We start from the raw sequence: 22,324 nt of genomic DNA, 5'->3' as shown, positions 1-22,324 counted from the left end.
TGGGTGAGCCGGTCCTTGCAGGGCACACTTCCCGGCCGCCTCTGTGCGTTAGGCGGTCGGGAAGTGGTTAAAAGGAAAAAAAAGTGTCATCATTAAGGGCCTCTGTGCTTGCGCTCCAGACGGAAATTAATGACGCAGACGGCTCAGCGCGCATGCGATGACAATCAGTAGCGTCGGCTACGGCGCCCGCACGGGGAGGAGCCCATACTATAAGAGACGTCGGCGCCCTTGTGACGTCAGCCCCCGATGAATCCATTGGACGAAACGCGTAGGGCGGGACCAGGAGCGCTGACGTCATTGGGCAGCGGGAGAGACGCACACGCCAAGTAACTGGGAGTAATGCAGAGCGGAGGATCGGGAGGCCGGCATCGCCAGAGTGGGAACGATACTGTTGGGCTGTGATGCCTGAGATGCCCTTTACCCATTTACTCATGTGAGTGCACTGGAAATGCACAGGCCTTTTTGACTGACCAAACTGTGTTACGCTATGTTTGTTTTTATATATTTTGTACATGTGGAACTGTGTTATTAAAAGTGGATATACTCGGCTTTGAACAAAAGGCAGTGTGGAGGCTGTGATTTGAAGTTGGCCGCTCTAAGGCTATGCGCTAGACCCACCTGGATTGTGAGGTGGTGTCCATCCGGTAAGCTGGTAGGTTGCAGGGGTTAATGTTCAGCACAGAGTGGAGCACATTGACATCACTTTTTGCACGTGTTGGGTGGAGTTTGAACATTGCAATTTGAGACTGCAGTAATGCACTATGTGTGGCCTCTGTTTGTGTTCTAGTTTTTAGATCCTGAAAGGAGCGCTGTCACAACAACGTTGAGTGATATGCAAGAATGATGCAAGAGCGTGCTTTTATACTGGCCACATTCCACAAAATGTGCATAAGACGCATATCGGAAATGCATACAAAACCACAAATGCGCGAAATGCAAATGCACTCAGAACGCACTTCTCTATAACAAAAAAATGCACAAACGTAAATGCAGCAAAATTCAACCTTTCACGCACCGCCTAGTGTGTTCCTAGCCAAATGCATCTAAAACGCACATAATGTATGTCAATCAGGACACAGAGGTATAACATTTTTAAAAAACAAGTTTGATAATGAATTTCTGCTTCCTGTTGACTTCCTAGTGATGAGCCAGAGAGGACATCGAAAATGTGTGCTTACACTGACCACATTCCAAAATATTTGCATAAATTGCATATCAGAAACGCATACAAAGCGCACAAAAATGCACTTGCGATTCATATGTGCAACATGCAAACACAATAAAAACGCAAGCAAAAAGCATGTGTGAAACACAAACGCACTTCATTATGACGAAAGACGCACAAACGCATATGCAGAAAAATGCAGCGTTTCACACACCGCCTAGTGCAGGCATGGGCAAACTTGGCCCTCCAGCTGTTACGGAACTGCAAGTCCAACAATGCATTGCAGGAGTCTGACAGCCACAGTCATGACTCATAAAGGCAAATGCATTGTGGGACTTGTAGTTCCGTAACAGCTGGAGGGCAAAGTTTGCCCATGCCTGGCCTAGTGTGTTCCTAGCCTCTAGATCCTAAAAAGGCTTCTCCCTTCCTCCTCAGAGAACCAGAGCTGGGACCCCCTGAGGATGTCCTTGTCAGCTGCTTGTCAGCGTGTGCACATATGCAGAAGGGTCGCTCTGCTCGGGCTCCGGCAGATATTGCCAAGCCCGATCAGGTCTGCTTTACTGTGCAGGCACAATGCGTATGCACCTGTGCAGTACATGGCTTGGCTATCTCCACTGGTGCCTGAGCAAATTACTGCTACTTCCAATGTGCCCGAGGGAGCCAACGGTTTACAGATGGGTGAGCAGTACCGGGGCAGACTCTTTAGGATCCAGAAACTTCTCCCTGCCGAGGTAAGTACCAAAGTAAGTGTTCCAGCACTGTCACCCCCATTCCTCCTATTCAGCTAACTTGTTGAATACGCCTACAGGGACCCTCGGAAGGCTTGTGCATGCACAAACAGAGCCACCCATCTTTGGGAGCACTTGGGGACAGAAGCGCTTTCAACGCTTTCCTAGGGCTCCTGGAAGTGGCAAGTTCAAACGGTGGACAGCAGGGAACCAGGACAGCAAGAGAGGACTGGGAAGGTTCTATAGAATTCAGAGCCTTCCCTCTCCGTAGGTGAGTATGTGACTTTTTTTCTTTTAATCAGCTACAGATTCGCTTTAAGCTGTTGCATATGGTTAGGAACCATATGAAGCTCACAATGGTTGGAAAGACAGAAATTACAATCGATATTGCAATCAATATAAATATAGATTAATATGATAATTCTGCAGAACTATCAACACTAAGACGGCAAGTGACATATTACAGCAGGACCTTGACAACATGGCCATATGGGCAGGCAGGTGGCAGATGAAATTTAATGTTGATAAATGTAAAGTCATGCACCTTGGACGTACCAATGGTAGAGCATCATATAAAATAAATGGCATACAGCAGGGAACATCAGACTTGGAGAAGGACTTAGGAATACTGGTTGATAACAAGTTAGGTAATCATATACAATGCCAAGCAGAAGTAGCTAAAGCAAATACAATTCTGGGATGCATAAAAAGGGAAATAATATCTCAAGATGCTAGTACACTACTCCCTCTGTATAAATCACTTGTGAGGGCACATCTGGAGCATGGAATACAGCTTTGGGAACCGCACTATAGAAAGGACATTGACCTTCTGGAATGGGTACAAAGACGGGCAACTAAATGAATCAGATTGATGGAAGATCTCACTTACCAAGAAAGGTTGTACAAACTGGGCTTATTTAGCTGGGAAAAAAGGTGACTGAGAGGTGACTTGATTAAGATGTATAAATACATCGAAGAGCAATACAAAAGCTTGGCAGATGACCTTTTTGTCCCTAGGATTGTACGACGGACAAGGGGACATGATTTGCGTGTGGAGGAAAAAAGTTTTTGCCATCTATTTAGAAAGGGGTCCTTCACAGTGAGAGTGGTTAAAATCTGGAACATCTTACCTCAGGAATTAGTTATGGAAAACTCTATATCTGCATTTGAAGAGGGCTTGGATGCTTTTCTTGCATTGAAGGGCATCCATGGCTATAGTTTTTTAGGTAATTCCCAGAAGAGTTAATCCAGGGACTGCCATCCGGAGTTGGGAAGGAATTTTTCCCTTTTAAGGGTAATTGGCCCAGGCCTTGTAAGTTTTTTTGCCTTCCCCTGGACTTGATGAACGAATGTTTTCAACCAAACTATGTAACTATGATTATTTTACAACCTACAAAAGACCAGCATTGTGGATCAATGTTTAAATCGATTTTAGCACTTAATATGAATCATAATATAGACAGGTAATGTTTAAATCCAATTCAATATAAAATAGATTAAATGTTTTGTCTGATCTATTCCTATACCAATTGGGCATTCTCATCTCTATCTCTCATTGAGGTTCCCAAGCTAATATCCTTACTACTCAACGTATCTTTTGTTCTGTGAGAACTTCAAAAAAAGTTCCTGCAGTGTGCTGCCACTCACACATGCCCCCTCCACTCTCTATAGACCAATATAAGCTGCCTGGCACAGCAGAATAGTGTGTCTGTAAAGTGATCATTCCAAAATGTCTGTGCACAATTTTCAGGGACAGAAGTCTAAACTGTGTATTGAAAAGGAGCCAAATAGCCAGTCTTTATGTTTTTGTGTTGTGGGAGAAAACTGGAGCTCTTGGAGGAAACCAACACAAACTGGAAAACGTAAAAATTATGCAGATAGTGCCCCATGCAGTACTTGAATATATGGTTTTTAACACTAAAAAGCAAGAGAGATAATCACTTAGCCAGTCTGATGGCAAGTCTGCCTGGTAGGCTTCTTGCTTTCAAGCTTTTTTAGAACATTGTTTGAAGACCAGGTCATATACATTTAAAACTGATGGTAGCTCTGCTGTCCCACTTTGTGTACAGCCAACTGGTCACTAATATATATCTAGCCAGCATCTTGTTGCTACATAGGTCTATAAATGTTGCCAGTGGACCCATACCTCCAAGGTGAACAGATCATTGCTCAGAAAAATACTTTCCTTCTGCATATCCAGCACTCTGGAAAAAAAAAATAAAGAAATCAGTTATGCCAACCACCAGTCTACTTAAAGTGTGCCTGTTATGGGAGCACTGTGGGAGCAGCTACTTTTAGCCTACTGGAAGCTACCTGTTATATGGTTAGCATGTTTGGATAAAGAAAACGTAAGCTTCTTGGCTGAAAACGTAAGCCTTTTACATAGAACAAGTATCCAGATAAGGAATATCAAAGAAGTACTTGAGTGCCCGGTCTGAAAATTATCAGTTCCATATAAATTGACAGGATTATAGTCAGATGACCAGCATTCCACATGCCCAGCATTTGCTGCTCCCACAGTTCTCATAACAAATGCACTTTGGCTAGCAAGAAAATCAACATGACAGATTGAAAAAAAAAACGTAAAGTTGCCTACCTTTGTTAAGAACCACAAGGTAACAAGTTTGGACAAAAAGTTATACTTTTTGCACATAACACTTTATAGAATTCTCAAACACTCACTTTGGCAATGTTGTCTAACTGGCAGGCTGTACCAATAACACGATGTTCAGTACTAGTTGCCTTAGTACAGGCTCTTGTTACTAAAATCCAGAATACTTTCCGTGCTTTTCAGTGCAAACATATTAACAAATGCTGTTTTGTTTCGTTGTTTTTTTTTAAAATTGTAACACATCCAAATTCCAATATAAGTTACCAGTAAATATAAAACAAAGTTAATGTTACACAGTATTGGGAAGATGACGTACTGCTGTGCTATTGTGACAATCTGCACTGGCTACTTCCTTTAAAGAGACCATGAAGCGGAAAAAAAATTATGATATTATGATTTGTATGTGTAGTACAGCTAAGAAATAAAACATTAAGATCAGATACATCAGTCTAATTGTTTCCAGTACAGGAAGAATTAAGAAACTCCAGTTGTTATCTCTATGCAAAAAAGCAATTAAGCTCTGCAACTTTCAAAGTCGTGGAGAGGGCTGTTATCTGACTTTTATTATCTCAAGTGTTATTGAACTATTTACTTTTTCTCTGCCAGAGGAGAGGTCATTAGTTCACAGACTGCTCTGAAAGAATAATTTTGAATGCTGAGTGTTGTGTAATCTGCACATATTATAGAATGATGCAATGTTAGAAAAAACACTATATACCTGAAAATAAAAATACGAGAATATTTTCTTTGCTGCTAAACTTCTAGTAATTATTCATAGTACACAACCAATTCATTATATCATATTTTTTTTCGCTTCAGTGTCTCTTTAACCACTTCACCACTGAGGGGTTTTACCCCCTGAGCATCAGAGCAATTTTCACCTTTCAGCGCTCCTTCCATTCATTCGTCTATAACTTTATCATTACTTATCACAATGAAATGAACTATATTTTGTTTTTTCCGCCACAAATTAGGCTTTCTTTAGGTGGGACATTATGCCAAAAATTATTTTATTCTAAATGTGTTTTAATGGGAAAATAGGAAAAATGTGGGAAAAAATTAATTATTTTTCAGTTTTCGGCCATTATAGTTTTTAAATAATGCATGCTACTGTAATTAAAAGCCATGAAATGTATTTGCCCTTTTGTCCCGGTTATAAAACCATTTAAATTATGTCCCTATCACAATGTTTGGCGCCAATATTTTATTTGGAAATAAAGGTGCATTTTTTTCAGTTTTGCGTCCATCCCTAATTACAAGCCCATAGTTTATAAAGTAACAGTGTTGTACCCTCCTGACATAAATATTTAAAAAGTTCAGTCCCTAAGGTAACTATTTATGTATTTTTTTTAATTGAAAATTTTTTAAAAAAATTTTAATTACAAAAAAAAAAAAAATGGGGAGTGTGGGAGGTAATGAGTTAATTTTTTGTGTATAACTAACTCATTTGTGTTTGAAAATTTTTTAGGGTGTAGTTTTACTATTTGGCCAAGATGGCAACAGTAACTTTTTGTCTAATGCGACCTCCAAGCGTCCTTCCGGACGCTCGGAGGAAGTATAAGGAGGCTGGACACGTGAGTTTTTTTCTTTCACAATGATCGCGCTGCCCATGGGAGAGCAGCGGATCATTGCGGGGCTTAGATCAACGAACGGGAATGGATTTTCCCGTTCATTGATCTCCGGGCGAGCAGGTGGCGGCGTGTTTACTAGCGGCGGGCGGCGTGTTTACGAGCGGGAGCGGGATCGCGGGCAGCGGCTGGAGTGCGCAAAGTACGGATTTCTCCGTCCCTGGGGGTTAAAGGATGGAAAAAGGGACGGAGAAATTCGTACGGGCGGGGGTAGAGTGGTTAAGATCAATGTTAGTTCAACATGACATCTGAAGTTTAGGTTTAGTCTTAAAACATAAACAGCTCATGCATAAAAAATGTTTAGTTGGGGGGAATGTTTAATGAATACATTACAAAGTACATTTGGAGGGAATGTCAAATTACTTCAAACAAATCTCACTTGGGTTTAGCAGAGTTTATTAACAAAAATATAGACTACTGGCATATCAGTCTTGCCCAGGTATCAGGAGCATTGCTAAGCCAAAGATCAGTGGCATGTGCCACGGATCTCTTCTGGGGTGCCCCAGATGTCTGCCAGGCAGAGTCAGAGCTGTGGAGCTGTAGAGCCTCAATGGCGGGCATGCTGGGAGCTGTGATACATCACTGGGGTGTATGCTGGGTGCTACGGTGCCTCTATGGGAGCATGTTTGGTTCTGTGGTACCATGCCGGGTACTGTGGTGCCTTTATGGGGGCATGTTTGGTTCTGTGGTACCATGCCGGGTACTGTGGTGCCTTTATGGGGGCATGTTTGGTTCTGTGGTACCATGCTGGGTACTGTGGTGCCTTTATGGGGGCATGTTTGGTTCTGTGGTACCATGCTGGGTGCTGTGGTGCCTTTATGGAGGCATGTTTGGTTCTGTGGTGGCATGCTGGGTGGAAGGCCTGTGGGAGCATGGAAGAGGGTCCACTAGAAGGTTAGGGAATGCTATGGAGGACTGCCAGATAAGCTGGCAGCAGGCCAGCCAGCCCGGCAGAAAGCCAGACCAGCCAGTACAGAAGCTAGGTAACTCTGCTTAGTTATGTTTAAGTGGCATTGCCTATTTATGTGATATGCTGCATGTATTTATTTATTTTTTGTATTAATGGAGAGGGGGGTTTCATCCAACATTTTGTTGGACGGGCCTACTTAGATAGCTGTTAAGTTAAGGGAACACTAAAGATTAACATTTTTTTTTAACCAGGGATTGAGAGAGTTCCTGACGTGCCGGTGAATAATGATGTATACAATTCACTTGCTTATCTCTTTTGTTTACTGTATCAAATTCCTTTCACTCTAAACTGAAGGCAGTCTGCTCTAATCTGATGGTAGAGTGAGCCATGAGGGGAGGGGGAATTCCCTCACAGTGCATCTGTTATGTGCATGTGTGTGCGAGAGAAAGTCCTGTGTCTCTGAACGAAGTGTCTGAAGAGAGCAGAGGAAATGTAACTTGTTATAAACATTTGTAATTGTCTGTGAAACCACAACTTTTCATACTGTTTTTTGCTTTCAGAGAAAAATAGTCTCTCTGTAGTCTCCCCTTTTGAGAATGATTTGTTACAATAGAGCTCAATCCTACTAAATCCTACACACAATGAATTAAAGCGTTTGCCTCTGATATTTAACATGAAAAGTAGGAAAATGTTTACACAGCTATTTAGACATTATTTCTACATTGTTATTTTATAACATGTGGTTTGACAGTGTTCTTTTAATGTAAATTTGTCTCTGCCCATGACACACCCACATTCTGGCACATAACCTCACCCATGTTCCTGTCCTGTTTTGTATGAGATTTCTTTGGCTGGGTCCACACATAAAAAGTGTACAGTCCCATTCCTGTCAGCTAAAACTAATAGAAAACTGATGCAAAACTGACAGGACCAGACTGGAACTGAACAGTCTCGGTTCCCATCTGCCATCGGACCACATGTGGCCAGCGGGAGCGGACAGGTTAGTGTCTGCTTCAAAGGTCCGCCTGTAGCCCAGGGAAGATGCATTACCTCTCTATATATAAAAATATATATATATAGATAGAGAGAAAATGAGAATGCATCCTGTTAGCATACAAGGAATGTATTCTATATGCAACAACTACTGTATGACTAGTATACTGCATGGCCACTAGATGGCAGTGTTACTTTTATGTGTGTTCCTATTCTTGCTGTGTCATAGTGAAAATAAAAGGTTCTGTGCTCGTTGGTTCCTGAGCAGAGTTCAGTGTAACACAGACTAGTCTGCCTGTCCTTTGTGTAGCCTAAGAAGTTATATCCATCAGGTTATGGGCCCAGGTCATGCTACAGAAATCCAGCACATGCTACAGAAGCCCAGGATATAACCAGATACAGCAAGCTACAGCAATTGAGTGCAGGAGACAGCACCAGAAAGACAAACAGCAGAAATGGCTGCCAGCATCCCCTCAGCAAAGTTCTCCATCGCAAATCTATCAAATCAGAACTACCAGTCCTGGAAATTCAAGATGAAAATGCTGCTTATAAGAGAAGGTACGTGGAAATGTATAGATGAACCCAGACCTGCACAGCCCACGGAGGAGTGGATAGACAGAGATCAGAAAGCTCAGAGCACAATCTCCCTATGCATAGATGATGATCAAATCATACATATATGTAACTGTAAGACTGCTAAAGAAATGTGGGAAGGACTACAGAAAGTGCATGAAAGAGTCAATCTTAGCAATAAACTGTATTTAATCAGAAAGCTTTATCAGACCAAGCTACAGAAAGACCAGGAAATGCAGGACTATATAAGACAGACCTTAGAAATGGTGGAGAGACTGAGAGGGATTGGTGAAGATATAAAGGACTTCCATGTGGCAGCATTATTGTTAAGTGGACTTCCTGAAAGTTATGAGACACTTGTCACAGCACTAGATGCACGTCCAGATGATGAACTAACACTGGAATATGTAAAAGGCAAGCTTGTGGATGAATACAAGCGTAAAGCAGAAAGTATGAGTCATGCAAGTTTATGTTCAGAGACTGCTTTAAAGGTAAAGTACAAAAGTAATGTGCAGCTAGAAAAACGGGAATGCTTTGTGTGCAAAAAGCCAGGACACCTAAAGGCAGATTGTAGAATCTGGAAAGCTAGAATGCAAAAACAGAGTGGATTGCAACAAGCTAAGAATGTCACAGAAACAAAGGAGTTTGCATTTGGATCCAAAAATGGTGTCACCTCAGTGCAAGCATGGTGTGTGGACTCAGGTGCTACTAGTCACATGACAAATGACAGACATTTCTTCACTCAGCTTGATGAAAGCAAAACAGAAAGGATAACTACAGCTAATTGACAATTCACAAATTCAGTGGGAATAGGAGATGGCTTTCTATACTGTCCTATCTCTCCACATGTCACTAGAAAGATCCATATGAGAAATGTTCTGTATGTGCCAGACCTTGACAGCAATCTTTTGTCAGTAAAGAAGCTCACTGACCAAGGCAATGTAGTCACATTTCAGGGTGATAGTTGTGTCATCACAAAAGGGGATTGCTTGCTTGCAAAGGCTAAAATCACAGATGAACTATATCGGCTGAACTGCAGTGAAATGGTTAAAACAGCCAAAGAGGATAAGCATTCAGACTGCATCCACACGTGGCACAGACGCCTCGGGCACAGAAGTCCTGATACAATAAAGAAAATAGGTGAGAATAACTATGCAAGTGGTATTAAGATCAATCCATGTGATCAAATGGTGATCTGCACCAGCTGTATTAAAGGAAAAATGACAAGGAAACCTTTTCCCAAGCAGAGCAGCAGCAAAGCTCAGAAAACTCTGGACTTGATTCATTCAGATCTTTGTGGTCCTATGGAAACTTTAACTCCAGGAAAGAAAAAGTACTTTCTGACTTTCATTGATGATTACTCCAGATACACTACAGTATTTCTACTTCACAATAAGGAAGAAGTGCCAGGGAAATTAGAAGAGTATCTCGCTCAAGTAAGTAATACATTTGGCAGGATGCCCAAAGTACTACGAACAGATAATGGCTCAGAATATACAAGTGGTAAAACGCAAGCCATTCTGAGGAAACTTGGAATCTTGTTCCAGACGACTGTTCCATATAACCCAGAGCAAAATGGAGTTGCAGAGAGAATGAACCGCACGCTGTGCGAGAGTGGGAGGAGCATGCTCTTTGATGCTGATATGCCAACCACATACTGGGGAGAAGCTATCATGACGGCATGTTACCTTCAAAATCGTTTGCCAGGAAAAGCAACAACAAAAACTCCATATGAACTGTGGAACAAAAAGAAACCAGATTTAAGACATATCAAAATGTTTGGAAGCAAAGCCTATGTACACATTCCAAAAGAAAAACGTACAAAATGGGATGCGTGTGCAGAAGAAGGAACACTTGTGGGGTACAGTGAATCACAAAAAGGATACAGAATTTTACATCAAGACACAAATAAGATAACAGTCAGCAGAAGTGTGATTATTGATGAAAGCTCTGTATGTGTAAAGTTTGAACAGCCGACTCAAACTATCCAAACTGAGGAAGAATCAACATCTGTCACTCAAGAAAATAAAGAAAATGACACAGAAATAGAAATTATTACAGAAAAATCAGAAACTGAAACAGAGACGCCTTCGATCAGAAGATCAACAAGAACCAATAAAGGTGTTCCAGCTGAACGACTATCTTACATAGCCCGAAGAGCCATCCAAACTGAACCTGGTTCATGGAAAGAGATGCAGGAACTGTCAATGCATGAGAAGCAAATGTGGAATAAAGCTGCTGATGAAGAGATGGCATCACTCAAAGATCTACAGACATGGACTCTTTCAGAGCTACCTCAAGGTAAACATGCCATAGGATGTAAATAGGTTTTTACAACCAAATGTAATTCTGAAGGAAAAATCTGTCGGGACAAGGCAAGGTTGGTTGCTAAAGGATACTCACAGAAGTTCGGTGAGGACTATGATGCTAATTTTGCGCCAGTCGCTAGACAAAGTACTTTCAGAACACTCATGACAGTGGCTGCCATGCGAAAAATGATTGTGAAACATCACGATATAAAGACAGCTTTTCTTAATGGTGATATTGAAGAAGAAATTTACATGTGTCAGCCAGAAGGATATGTGAAAAAGGGACAAGAGCACCTTGTCTGCAAGTTGCAAAAATCTCTTTATGGCCTCAATCAGCACGAGCGTGGAACTCAAAAATTAATCAAGTTCTATTAAGTGAAGGATTTACAAGAAGCAAGGCTGATCCGTGCCTATACGCCAAACAAATAGACGCTGAATGGATGTATCTATTAGTTTATGTTGATGACCTGATCATTGCTCACAAAAACAACAATGAAATTGGAAAATTAACAGGAGTACTCAACAAGCATTTTGAAACAAAAGACCTAGGAGAAGTGACATATTATCTTGGAATTGACATCCAGCGTGAGAAAGATGGAAGCTTCCTGTTAAACCAGAGTGCAAAAATTGAGTCTATTCTTCAGCAATTCAACATGACAGAGGCCAAAGGAACAAGCACACCTATGGATACAGCCTATCCAAAGTTAGAAGGAGAAGATGATCTTCTCACATCTAATGAACAGTACAGACAAGCAGTGGGGGCACTTCTCTACATTGCAACCACTACACGTCCAGACATTGCAGCTGCCATGTCTCTTCTTTGCAGACGAGTTGATAAACCACGTGAAAGAGACTGGAATGCAATTAAAAGAGTTATGAGATATCTGAAACAGACAAAAGGCTTAAGTTTGAAACTGTCAGCGAGTGGTGACTTAAACCTCATGGGATATGTGGACTCTGATTGGGCAGGTGACCACAACACACGTAAGTCCACCAGTGGTTACTTATTAAAATTGGGAAACAGTCCTATATCTTGGTCCAGTAAGAAACAAACGTCAGTGGCACTGTCTTCTACAGAAGCTGAATACATATCGGCAGCGTATGCCAGTCAAGAAGTTGTGTGGTTACAGCAATTACTCAAGGATCTTGGAGAGGCAACATCAGAACCTACTGTCTTATTTGAGGACAATCAGGCTTGCATTAAGCTTGCAACAAGTGAGAAGATAAGTGCAAGAACCAAGCACATCGACGTCAGACATCATTACATTCATGACCTAGTTGATCAAAAATTGATTGTACTTATGTACTGTGAATCAGAAAAAATGATTGCCGATGCTTTGACAAAACCACTTCCTAAAAATAGATTTGAGGATCTTAGATCAGAAATGGGACTGACATAGATAGTAGTTGTTGAGTGGGGGTGTTAGCATACAAGGAATGTATTCTATATGCAACAACTACTGTATGACTAGTATACTGCATGGCCACTAGATGGCAGTGTTACTTTTATGTGTGTTCCTATTCTTGCTGTGTCATAGTGAAAATAAAAGGTTCTGTGCTCGTTGGTTCCTGAGCAGAGTTCAGTGTAACACAGACTAGTCTGCCTGTCCTTTGTGTAGCCTAAGAAGTTATATCCATCACATCCGCTTGCCCAAAATTATCGTGTACGGCTCATAAGTGCGGTCCGCTTACTGCAATGGATCCCACTGATCCAGTGCAGGCTGACAAATGTAAATGTCTACTACTTATAAAATAGAGAGAGAGAGAGAGAGAGAGAGAAAGAATGCATCCACTTGCCCAAGATTATCGCAGAGGGCACTGTGGCTCACTTACTGCAATGGATCCCATGTACAAATGTGAACGGCTCCGGTATATAATATATGAGCCATCTTATTTCTAAAATAGGAGCTGTTGACAGTTTTGCTTGTACTGTATAGTGGGAACACAGCCTAATGTATGAACACATCCTTAGGCTCGGTTCCCATCTGTCGACGGACCACGTGCGGCCAGCAGGAGCAGACAATGTAGTGTTCACTCTGATGGTCCTTTGTGGTCTGGCTAGGATTATTGTGGACTGTACAGAAGTGTGGTCCGCTTACAAGAGTGACAAGTGTGAACGGCTCCTATTTATACAGTAAGATCTGTTCACCAGTGGCGTAGCTAAGGAGCTATGGGCCTGGTGCAAGGTTTACATTATGAATGCTCTGGTTAAATCCTGGCGGTATTCTTAATAGTTTTCAGTATTATCCAGTGGGTGATAAAAAGGCAGAGTTGTACTCATTCACAAATACAAGGTTAACTGAGGTTGCATTCTGACGTGACCAGTTGTGCCTCAGTTGTGGTTAGTGATTAGCAAATTGCCAAGTTCAACAAAGAGCCTTCACCTCCTGCAGGTCAGGGACTGACAATAAACAGTATGGTTATTTGTTCACTACTCCACATCAAAGTTTCGTCAAAGTCAGGGTAGATTCTGCACTTGCATGGTGCACTTGGTCTAGATGGTGTACATTTTTCCCAGTATTAATATTGTTTTTACATCTGCCTATTTATCCTGTCTGGAATAGTGACCAAATAATAGTGTTGATTATTAATGAGTGCAGGAGTGATATGCTTCTTTGAATGGTATCCTGAGCTGGATATGACAGATTGGCTTTGAAAAGGGAAACTTATATCCTTGTAGGAACTACCTAAGTGCAGAAGAAGTACAATTCTTAGTTCAGTTACAATACAATACAATACAATACAATAACATTTCTATAGCGCTTTTCTCCCATAGGACTCAAAGCGCTTAGGCTCTCTCAGATTCAGTAATTAGTAGAATGAAGTATTCACACAACAAAAGTTATATTTCTGCAAATGCCAGACTGAACAGGTGGGTTTTCAGTCTGGATTTAAACACGTCCAGGGATGGGGCTGTCCTGATCTGTTGAGGTAAGGAGTTCCAAAACGTAGGGGCAGCATGACAGAAGGCTCTGGGACCAAAAGTTTCCAAGTGGACTCTGGGTATGACTAGATTATTAGAACCTGTGGATCTGAGAATGCGGGGATTGCTACGCAGCTGTAACATATCTTTCATGTATCCAGGGCCTAGATTATTCAGGGATTTAAATGTCAGTAGGCCGATCTTGAATAGGACCCTCCATTCTATAGGTAGCCAGTGAAGGGAATGCAGAACTGGCATTATGTGGCAGTGACGGGGTTGGTTGGTTAGCAGTCTGGCAGCAGTATTCTGTATCAGCTGTAGGCGGTACAAGACCTTTTTTGGAAGGCCAGTGTAGAGAGCATTGCAGTAGTCCAGTCGGGATGTGATGAAGGCGTGGACTAAGGTTGGCAGATCTTCTGGGGGTATGAGGTGCTTGATTTTTGCAATGTTCTTCAGGTGAAAATAGGATGATTTCACCACAGCAGAGATTTGAGTTCTGAAGTTTAAATCCCCATCAATTAGAACTCCCAGGCTACGCACATGATCAGAGCTGCGTAGATCCGTGCCTCCTATTCCCAGTGGTGAAGACTGCAAGTTAAGTTGTTTTGATATCATGCTCTGCCCTCCAATCAGAAGGACTTCAGTTTTGTCTGCATTTAGTTTCAGCCATTTGTCATTCATCCATTGCTGTAGTTCACATAAGCAGGCGTTTATAGTTAGAGTTGGGTCTGTCACACCAGGCTTGAAGGATAGATATAGTTGGGTGTCGTCTGCATAGCAGTGGTATGTCAGACCATGTTTTTGGATTAGTTTTCCCAACGGTAGCATGTAAATCGTGAAAAGCAGGGGAGAGAGGATTGAGCCCTGGGGCACCCCATACTTAAGTGTTACAGGGGTGGACAGGAAGGGCCCCATAGACACTTTGTGGGTTCTGCCACTCAAGAAGGATTGGAACCACTGAAGTACTATGCCATCAATGCCGCAGTATTCCTGTAGCCTGTTTATCAAGATGTCATGGTCAACTGTGTCAAAGGCTGCAGAAAGGTCTAGCAGTATGAGGATCGAGCACTCTCCTCTGTCTCTTGCCATGAGCAGGTGGCTGCATATTTGGATGAGGGCAGTTTCAGTGCTGTGGTGTTTCCTGACGCCAGACTGGAATGGGTCATAACTGTTATTTTGTAGGATTCTGGCTTCTAGCTGGAGGTATACAGCTTTTTCAATTAGCTTGCCCAGAAAGGGGAGGTTAGAGACAGGTCTGTAGCTGGTCATTGCATCTGGGTCCAGGGAGGGTTTTTTGAGGAGAGGCCTGATGATTGCTTCCTTCAGTAAAGCAGGAAATATCCCTGATTGTAAGGAACAGTTAACAATTTTGAGGAATACCGGTACGAACAGGTCGGGGCAGTTCAACATGAACTGTGTTGGGCCAGGATCCAGGTCACAGGTAGTTAGGCGGACGTGAAGGAGGATGCTTGATGTGACTTCTTCATCAATTTCTTTGAAGTTTGACCAAGGTGTTACGTTGTCTCTGCTAATGGTCTTCGGCGCTATATTAGGCTCAGATGCTGTAAGTTGGATGGCGGACCTTATAGCGGAGACTTTGTCTGTGAAGAAATGGGCAAATTGGTCACAGAGGTCCTTTGAAGACTCGATATTAAGTTTTTGACATGCTGGGTTGCAGAGTTTTTCCACTGTGCGGAACAGTTGGGCTGGTTTGTTAACTGCATTTGCAATCTCTTGTGATAGAAAGGATGATTTTTTTCCCGTGATTACCTTTTGGTAGCTCTTCAAGTGGAAGATCAAGGCATGTTTGTCTTCTGGGGACTGAGATTTGCGCCACAGCCTCTCAAGTTTTCAGTTCTTCTGCACATACACCTTTTGCATAGTCTGCAATTTAAAAATGTAATATGTAATATATGTAATACTGCAAAGACTGATAAGTGTGAATGGCTCCTATTTATAAAATAAGATCTGTTCACTGTCCGTTTTGCAATGTGGTAAAATGGACAAAAAAATGTCCTTTTTCTGCTCAAGCGGGAACATCCTAATGCTGGGAATACACGGCTCTATTTAGAGCAGGGGTCTCAAACTCGCGGCCCGCGGGCCATTTGTGGCCCTCGATACAATATTTTGTGGCCCTCGCCGGCAAAAGCTTCCTTATAGTTTGCTTCAGTGCTCCCAAGTAATCCGCCGCATCCCCGCCGCTAAACGAGGGCTGCTGTGCCCCCAAATCGCCCGGGGGGCAATTTGCCGGCATTTCCTGGAAGGGGCAGAGCTTTCAGCTTCAGCTCTGCCCCTCCTGACGTCAATCGCCGCACGGATCGCCGCCTCTCCCCGCCCCTCTCTGTGAAGGAAGAGTGAGAGGGGCGGGCAGAGGCGGCGATGCGCCGCGATTGTGAAATTCCTTATGCGGCCCAGCCTCATCCTGACTTTGCCTCCTGCGGCCCTCCAGGTAAATTGAGTTTGAGACCCCTGATTTAGAGCCATTTAGATGGCTCGATTGATAATTTCCTACAAGTCCGATCTCCCTCCCGATCGTTTCCGTGCTCGATTCCACATGGGGGACAATGGAAAAAGTTTCCCCGCGGAATCGAGCGGGGAATCGATCGGGCGGCAGAAACAAGCCGCAAAAACGCACCGTAAGAGTCTATGTCCAGTCCTTTTCAGTGTATGAAATTTTCAACTTGGAGTTAAAAGATTACTGTATATCCTCAAATTTAAGTCAATCTCATGTATAAGTCGACTCCAGTATTGGACAATTTTAGGCTGGAATTTTTTTACTGACTCAAGTATAAGTCAACCCAGTAAAGTTTATATCTGCACTTGGGGACCAGCAGGGGTTAATGATTACACTGCATAAAGTGTCAGCCAATAACTTCTTCAGGCACTTAACTGCTGCCATTAACCACTCCCCCTCCTTAGTAAGCACTGCAGACCAGTATCTTCCCCTTGTACTTTCCTTGTTAATTATTGTAGCAAGGACTTTTATACCTGTGTTTTCTTGGCATTTCCTTTATCAAAAAAGTGTCACTTACCACTGAGTAAATTGGTCCAAATGGTAATGCCACTAATAGTACACATATTACTCAGTGTACTCAGAGTTAAGGCTCGTACACACGTGCAGACAATCTGCTGCTCCAACTTGTCTGTGGACGACTGGTTGGGCAAGTGTTCGGGCAATAAATGACTAGACGACCAACTGATAACGGGCAGTTTGCCCGATCAACTGACCAACTATTAGGCAGGTTAGCCATGTGTGTACAAGTCATTTGAATGACTAGTTGTTGTTTTTTTTAATGCGGGGTATGTGCAAGCACAGTATTTAAATGAGTTGGTTGTTTAGTTGGTCAGCATTTGTGTATGTAATGGTGGTGCAAACAATGTCGTGTGGTTGGTGGTTTAGTCGTGCATTAAGTTGCACACGTGTACGTACCTTTACAGCCACTGGCTGGTAAAAATGTCAGTGTCTCAGAGACAATGGAATGCTGGGAATACACCATGAGTTTTTTCGGCAGATAGATGGCTCGATAGATAATTTCCGACAGGCCTGATCTGATTTTGATCATTTTTCTGAACGATTTTCTCATAGAAGTGAACATAAATCGATCGGAAAAATGTTCTGAAAAATCGATCGGAAAGTAAATCTGCCAAAAAAACTCATGCATTCTGAGCATAAAACCCTCTCAGGCCAAAAGTAAGCCATACAAAGTAGTGGTTTTCCAAGCAAAGGGCGACAGTGGGAGGGGAATTATAAAGCACGCTGGGCACTGCGACTTGCTCTGCAAAAGTTAAGGGAGAGGTGTTGCCCCCCCCCCCCCACCCCTTGCCTATGAGTCAGAAATTTAGGTCCAACTCAAGTCGACCCCTATACTATATTATTCAGTGAGACAGATCTAAATTTCTAGACTTATTGTCGAGTATATACGGTAGTGTGCAGTCTACCTTTCGATGCAAGCAGTACAATAAATGCAATAAAACACATAGCAGCAGTGTGTGTACAGAGCATGGAGCAGCTCTGTGGAACTTAAAAGAGCCAGGTATGAGCACAGCCCTGTGCCCTGCTGTGTGAATGCTTCACTTTCCCTTCATCAGCAATGTCGGCTGTCCTCATTATTATCTGTATCCAAACTGCTCCTGACCAATCCTGTCGTTGATCGGGATCAGATCGGACATTGAGGAAATAATGGTCAGATCCTGTCAGTCGGACGGGAAATTGCATTATGTTTACCCAGAAGATACCATATTATTATACTGTATTGTGCATGGCTGAGAGACCTTTTTTAGGAACACTGCCTTGAAAATCCTGGGTTTGTCCCTGAAACATGTCCTACTTGAATCATCCTATTTGTTTTACAGCAGTTATGGCACAGATCTCTATGCCACCTATGTGGAAAATACAGATACTGGTTACACTCAGTGCCTTCTGACCGCATTTTGCCAACCCAGCTGCTCTCCTGCTATCCCATAGGATACAAGTCTATTGGTTACTGAAATACTTGACTGGACAGTAATGGTGGGAACTAGGGGATGCCTAAGCCAAATGGCTGGGAAATGTGATATCACACAAGTGCAGAAGATCATGGACCATAAAGCAGAGAACATAACACTTATAGCATAGGCACATTCTTACACAGATGCAGTTTAAATCAGATCATCCCTGTGATTTCCTTTGAAAGTGTATTTTGTATGAAAGCCCAACAACATTAGATAAATCACAGGTGGTTGGTCAATATCAGAATAAACACTGAACTACTTGAAGTAGGAAATGAATACCAAGGGAGGTGGGGAAACTCTTTCTAACGTGATTGGTGTACTTGTATAATCACCTGACTTCTTCCCGTCCAATGGTCTCCAACAGCTTGGTTATCTCCCCGGGAAAATCTGGCAAGACCACGGTGAATTTGCAGACTCTATGATCAAGAACCAGAGCTCTGTCCAGGCAGTGACGCAGTAAGGGTAACGGCAGGTTCCCACTGCACACCACCACCGCCACTCTGTGAAGCAAAGATGCAGTGCTTAATGAGGGTTCCTTATTAAACAGAAAACCCCAATTGCCCACTCTCAAATTTTTCATTGTTAGTTGAGATGGGTGGCCGTCATTTCTAACTGTAATGCTGGGAATACACGATGAGTTTTTCCAGCAAATTTACTGGCAGATTGATTTTTCTATCGTTTTTCCGATCGATTTTCATTCACTTCTATTCAGAAAAACAATTAAAATCAGATCGGACCTGTGGGAAATTATCTACCGAGTCATCTATTTGCCAAAAAATTCATGTTATATTCCCAGCATAAGACTTAAGAGTTTACAATTCCATGTCAGATTGCAAAGACAAGCAATTACTGCAAAGATTCCAACTAGATCAGAATTCTGGTAATTTTGCATTGAAGTCTATGGTGTCAATCATACTTATTTGCAAAGCCCCCAAACATGCCTGAAAGCCTCTCACTCCCTTCCCCCTCCCCTTTGCAGAGCACCCTTGTCTAATGTTATTGAAAAACAGCCACACTATGGAAAAAGTTGAATAAAGCTTTTTTGTTTTTGTAACAGTGCACAGTGCAAAAAAAGCAATCACTCTATATAAATATGTATATATTGTCAAACAATGGCGAAGTAAATGTCAAAATGTCATGGTACAGAGGATGATGTGTGATAAGGGTAACGTGTAGTTCCTGAAAGTGACCCCAGAAAACCACACGGGTTTTTTGAGTCCAATAAGCAATGTGAATAGAACTCAATGCTAGTGCATTGGCAAGCATACAGCATTCAGAAGCCAAGATGAATATGTACCTGTATGAGGTAAAGTATAAGACAAATGGAGCCATGTGCCACCTTCAGGACCAGGTTGCATAATTTTTTACCTATATACTCTACCGATATTATTTTCATGATGGAGCCTGCCTAAACTTGTATTGTGCTACTACTGTTCCTCTCCCCCATGCTTTTGTATATTTAGTGGTATGAAAGTGTTTGTCCCTTATGAATAAAGAACAGTATTTAGATTACTGGTAGATACATGGTGTGGATTATCTGTTTTCCTTCTACTCCTCCTTTAACCCTCCCTAGCGTTATGGACAGATATATCCGTCCATAAAAACATGCTGTGAACAGTATAAACATGCATACACATCAATACTCTCCTGCACTGTATACTAGACCCTTGCTTGACACATTTTGGCAAGTTACAGGAAAAAAAACTTTTAAAAATACATTTTATCACTTTTTGCACAGAAATCCTGGGAAAATTGAATGGCAGGGAGGTTAATCTATAAAGCACCCCTCCAGCAAAAAAAAAAAATAAGCAGTTAAAATCTGAGGCAACTTACAGGTTTTGGACTAGTCCATCTCCTCATGGGGGATTCTCCGTTTTTTCTTTGTTTTCAAAAGCATTCATTGAACTGTGGTTGCTAAGTCTAACTAGCAAATTAGTTTGCATGGGAACAGGGAGGCTGGCTGATATCATAATATTTTGACAGTTAAACTGCTTTTAAAAACAAAGAAAATCCTGGGGGGCGTGTCCGCCGGAAGTAGAGACTGGACGCTTGATTCCCCTGCTCCGTACTCCTTCTACAGACAAAGCGGCTTAAATGATGCCAAACAAGCAGAATCCGCTCACCGAGATGTCGGAAGGAGAGATGGACACCGACAGCATGCGGAAGCGTAAAAAGAACTCCTCAGTCCCCCGCAAACTCACGGAGTTCTTCTCCGGCTCACGCAGGAGTACAGGCAGCTCCAAAGATGGCGGCGGCCACGAGGCCATAAGGCAAAACAGCGGATCCTCCACACTACCAGCCGAGCCCTCACAACCAGCGGAACAGAGGCGCAGCTCTGCAGACTCAGGTACCTCTACTCCTGACACAGAATCCCCCGACCTAAGAAGCCCTCGTAGAGCTAAGCCACGACTTGAACAGCCCTCACAGGAAGCACAATCTGACGGCCTAGCAGATCAAGCTACGCAGCATGACACTGCATCTCTCCCTACCATAGAAGCCTTCCCAGCCTCAGAAACTACCCTCACCCAGGCATATATGAAAGAAATGCTGATTTCCCTTAAAAGATCTCTGCTATCAGAAATCCTCCCTATTACCACTTCACTACAGAAATCAGTTGATGAACTAGGAGAGAGAATTTCCCACACAGAATCCAGAATGGAAGAAATCATCACAGAGCATAATAAAACAGTCGACTCTATAACTGACCAAAGCGACGATATACAATGGCTTAAAGCCAAGCTTGCGGATTCCGAAGACAGGAATAGGCGCTGTAACCTTAAATTTAGGGGCATCAGCGAAAAGATATCACCTGCGGAAATCAAACCTCTCCTAACAAAAATAATCAAAGCTGCCCTTCCCGATCTAGCCGACTTCCAACTTATGATCGACAGGGCACATAGACTTCCCAAGCCGGCCTCACTCCCCGAAACCATTCCCCGGGACATTATCGCCAAATTTCTCTGTTTTACAACCAAAGAGAACCTATTAGAATTTATCAGGAAGAATGGCTCGCTACCAGACCCCTTCAAAAACATCCAAGTCTTTCCTGATCTCTCACAAGCCACGCTATCAGCCAGGAGAGCCCTCAACCCAGTCACCAGAGCTTTAAGAAGCAACAACGTTCCATATCGTTGGGGATTCCCTACCAAATTGCTACTTAATAGAAATGGTTCCGTGTACGTGATCAAAACACTGGAAGAAGGCTTAAAAATGCTCCAAAACTGGAATATTCCTCCTCCCCCTCCTATTTACAACTCTAACAGAAAACAACCAGCCCAAAAGTTACCTCTAGAATGGCACACTGTTAAATAATCTGTTAAGGAGTACTTTGAAATATTTCTCTAAAAATTAAGTATTGCGCAATTGCGCAAGCCCCTATCACGAGAGATAATATCTCTCAGTGTACCTCCACAGAACATCACCTGTGGATTCTACTTAATTCATGGTTTTTTGTTTATTATGGTCTGATTAACCCCTTGTTGTCTACACAACCTATGCCCTTCCCCTACCAGGTCTTTAATATAGCTAAATCATTTATGGTCTCTGCAGCAAAAATGTTCCTACTTAGTTATGAAACTTAACATCCTTTCTATCAATGCTCATGGTCTAAATTCCCCACAAAAAAGAACTGCTTTATGGTCTGAAGCAATAAGATCTAATGCAGACATTATTATGGCCCAAGAAACCCATTTCGCAGAAGGCAAAACCCCAAAATGTTCACATCAACAATTCACCTCCCCAATTTTAAGCAGCTTCAAAAAGAAGAAAAGGGGAGTCATGATTGCTCTCCACAATAGACTTGCTGCCAACATTGAGAAAATAATTAGAGACCCACAAGGTCGTTTCCTGGTAACTATATGCTCAATTTTTGAGACCAAAGTCACCCTAGCCTGTATATATGTACCCAACTCCGCACAAATTTCCTTCCTTAACAAATGCTTGGACAAAATAAATTCTATTAAAGTCGGCCATCTTATAATAGGCGGAGACTTC

At 42.4% G+C, this 22,324-nt stretch overlaps 1 protein-coding gene across 5 annotated transcripts in view; it reads right to left on the bottom strand.

Annotated features, from left to right (window-relative positions):
* Positions 1–22,324, bottom strand: part of LOC137534105 (L-threonine ammonia-lyase-like) — a 101,364-nt gene that overhangs the window by 22,846 nt on the left and 56,194 nt on the right. For 4 of the 5 annotated variants that reach the window (XM_068255465.1, XM_068255467.1, XM_068255466.1 and 1 more), the window contains 2 exons: positions 18,664–18,831; positions 4,040–4,097 (listed from right to left, as the gene is read on the bottom strand). In XM_068255465.1, coding sequence (XP_068111566.1) covers positions 4,040–4,097; positions 18,664–18,831 — 226 coding nt within the window. Of the gene's footprint in view, positions 1–4,039; positions 4,098–18,638; positions 18,832–22,324 lie in introns of those variants that run through there. The other variant, XM_068255469.1, reaches the window with a different exon arrangement.

The sequence above is a fragment of the Hyperolius riggenbachi genome, chromosome 10, assembly GCF_040937935.1.
Source record: "Hyperolius riggenbachi isolate aHypRig1 chromosome 10, aHypRig1.pri, whole genome shotgun sequence".
Classification (NCBI taxonomy): Eukaryota; Metazoa; Chordata; class Amphibia; order Anura; family Hyperoliidae; genus Hyperolius; species Hyperolius riggenbachi.
Note: the sequence above shows the minus strand (reverse complement) of the source record. Positions and strands in the feature narration are given on the sequence as shown.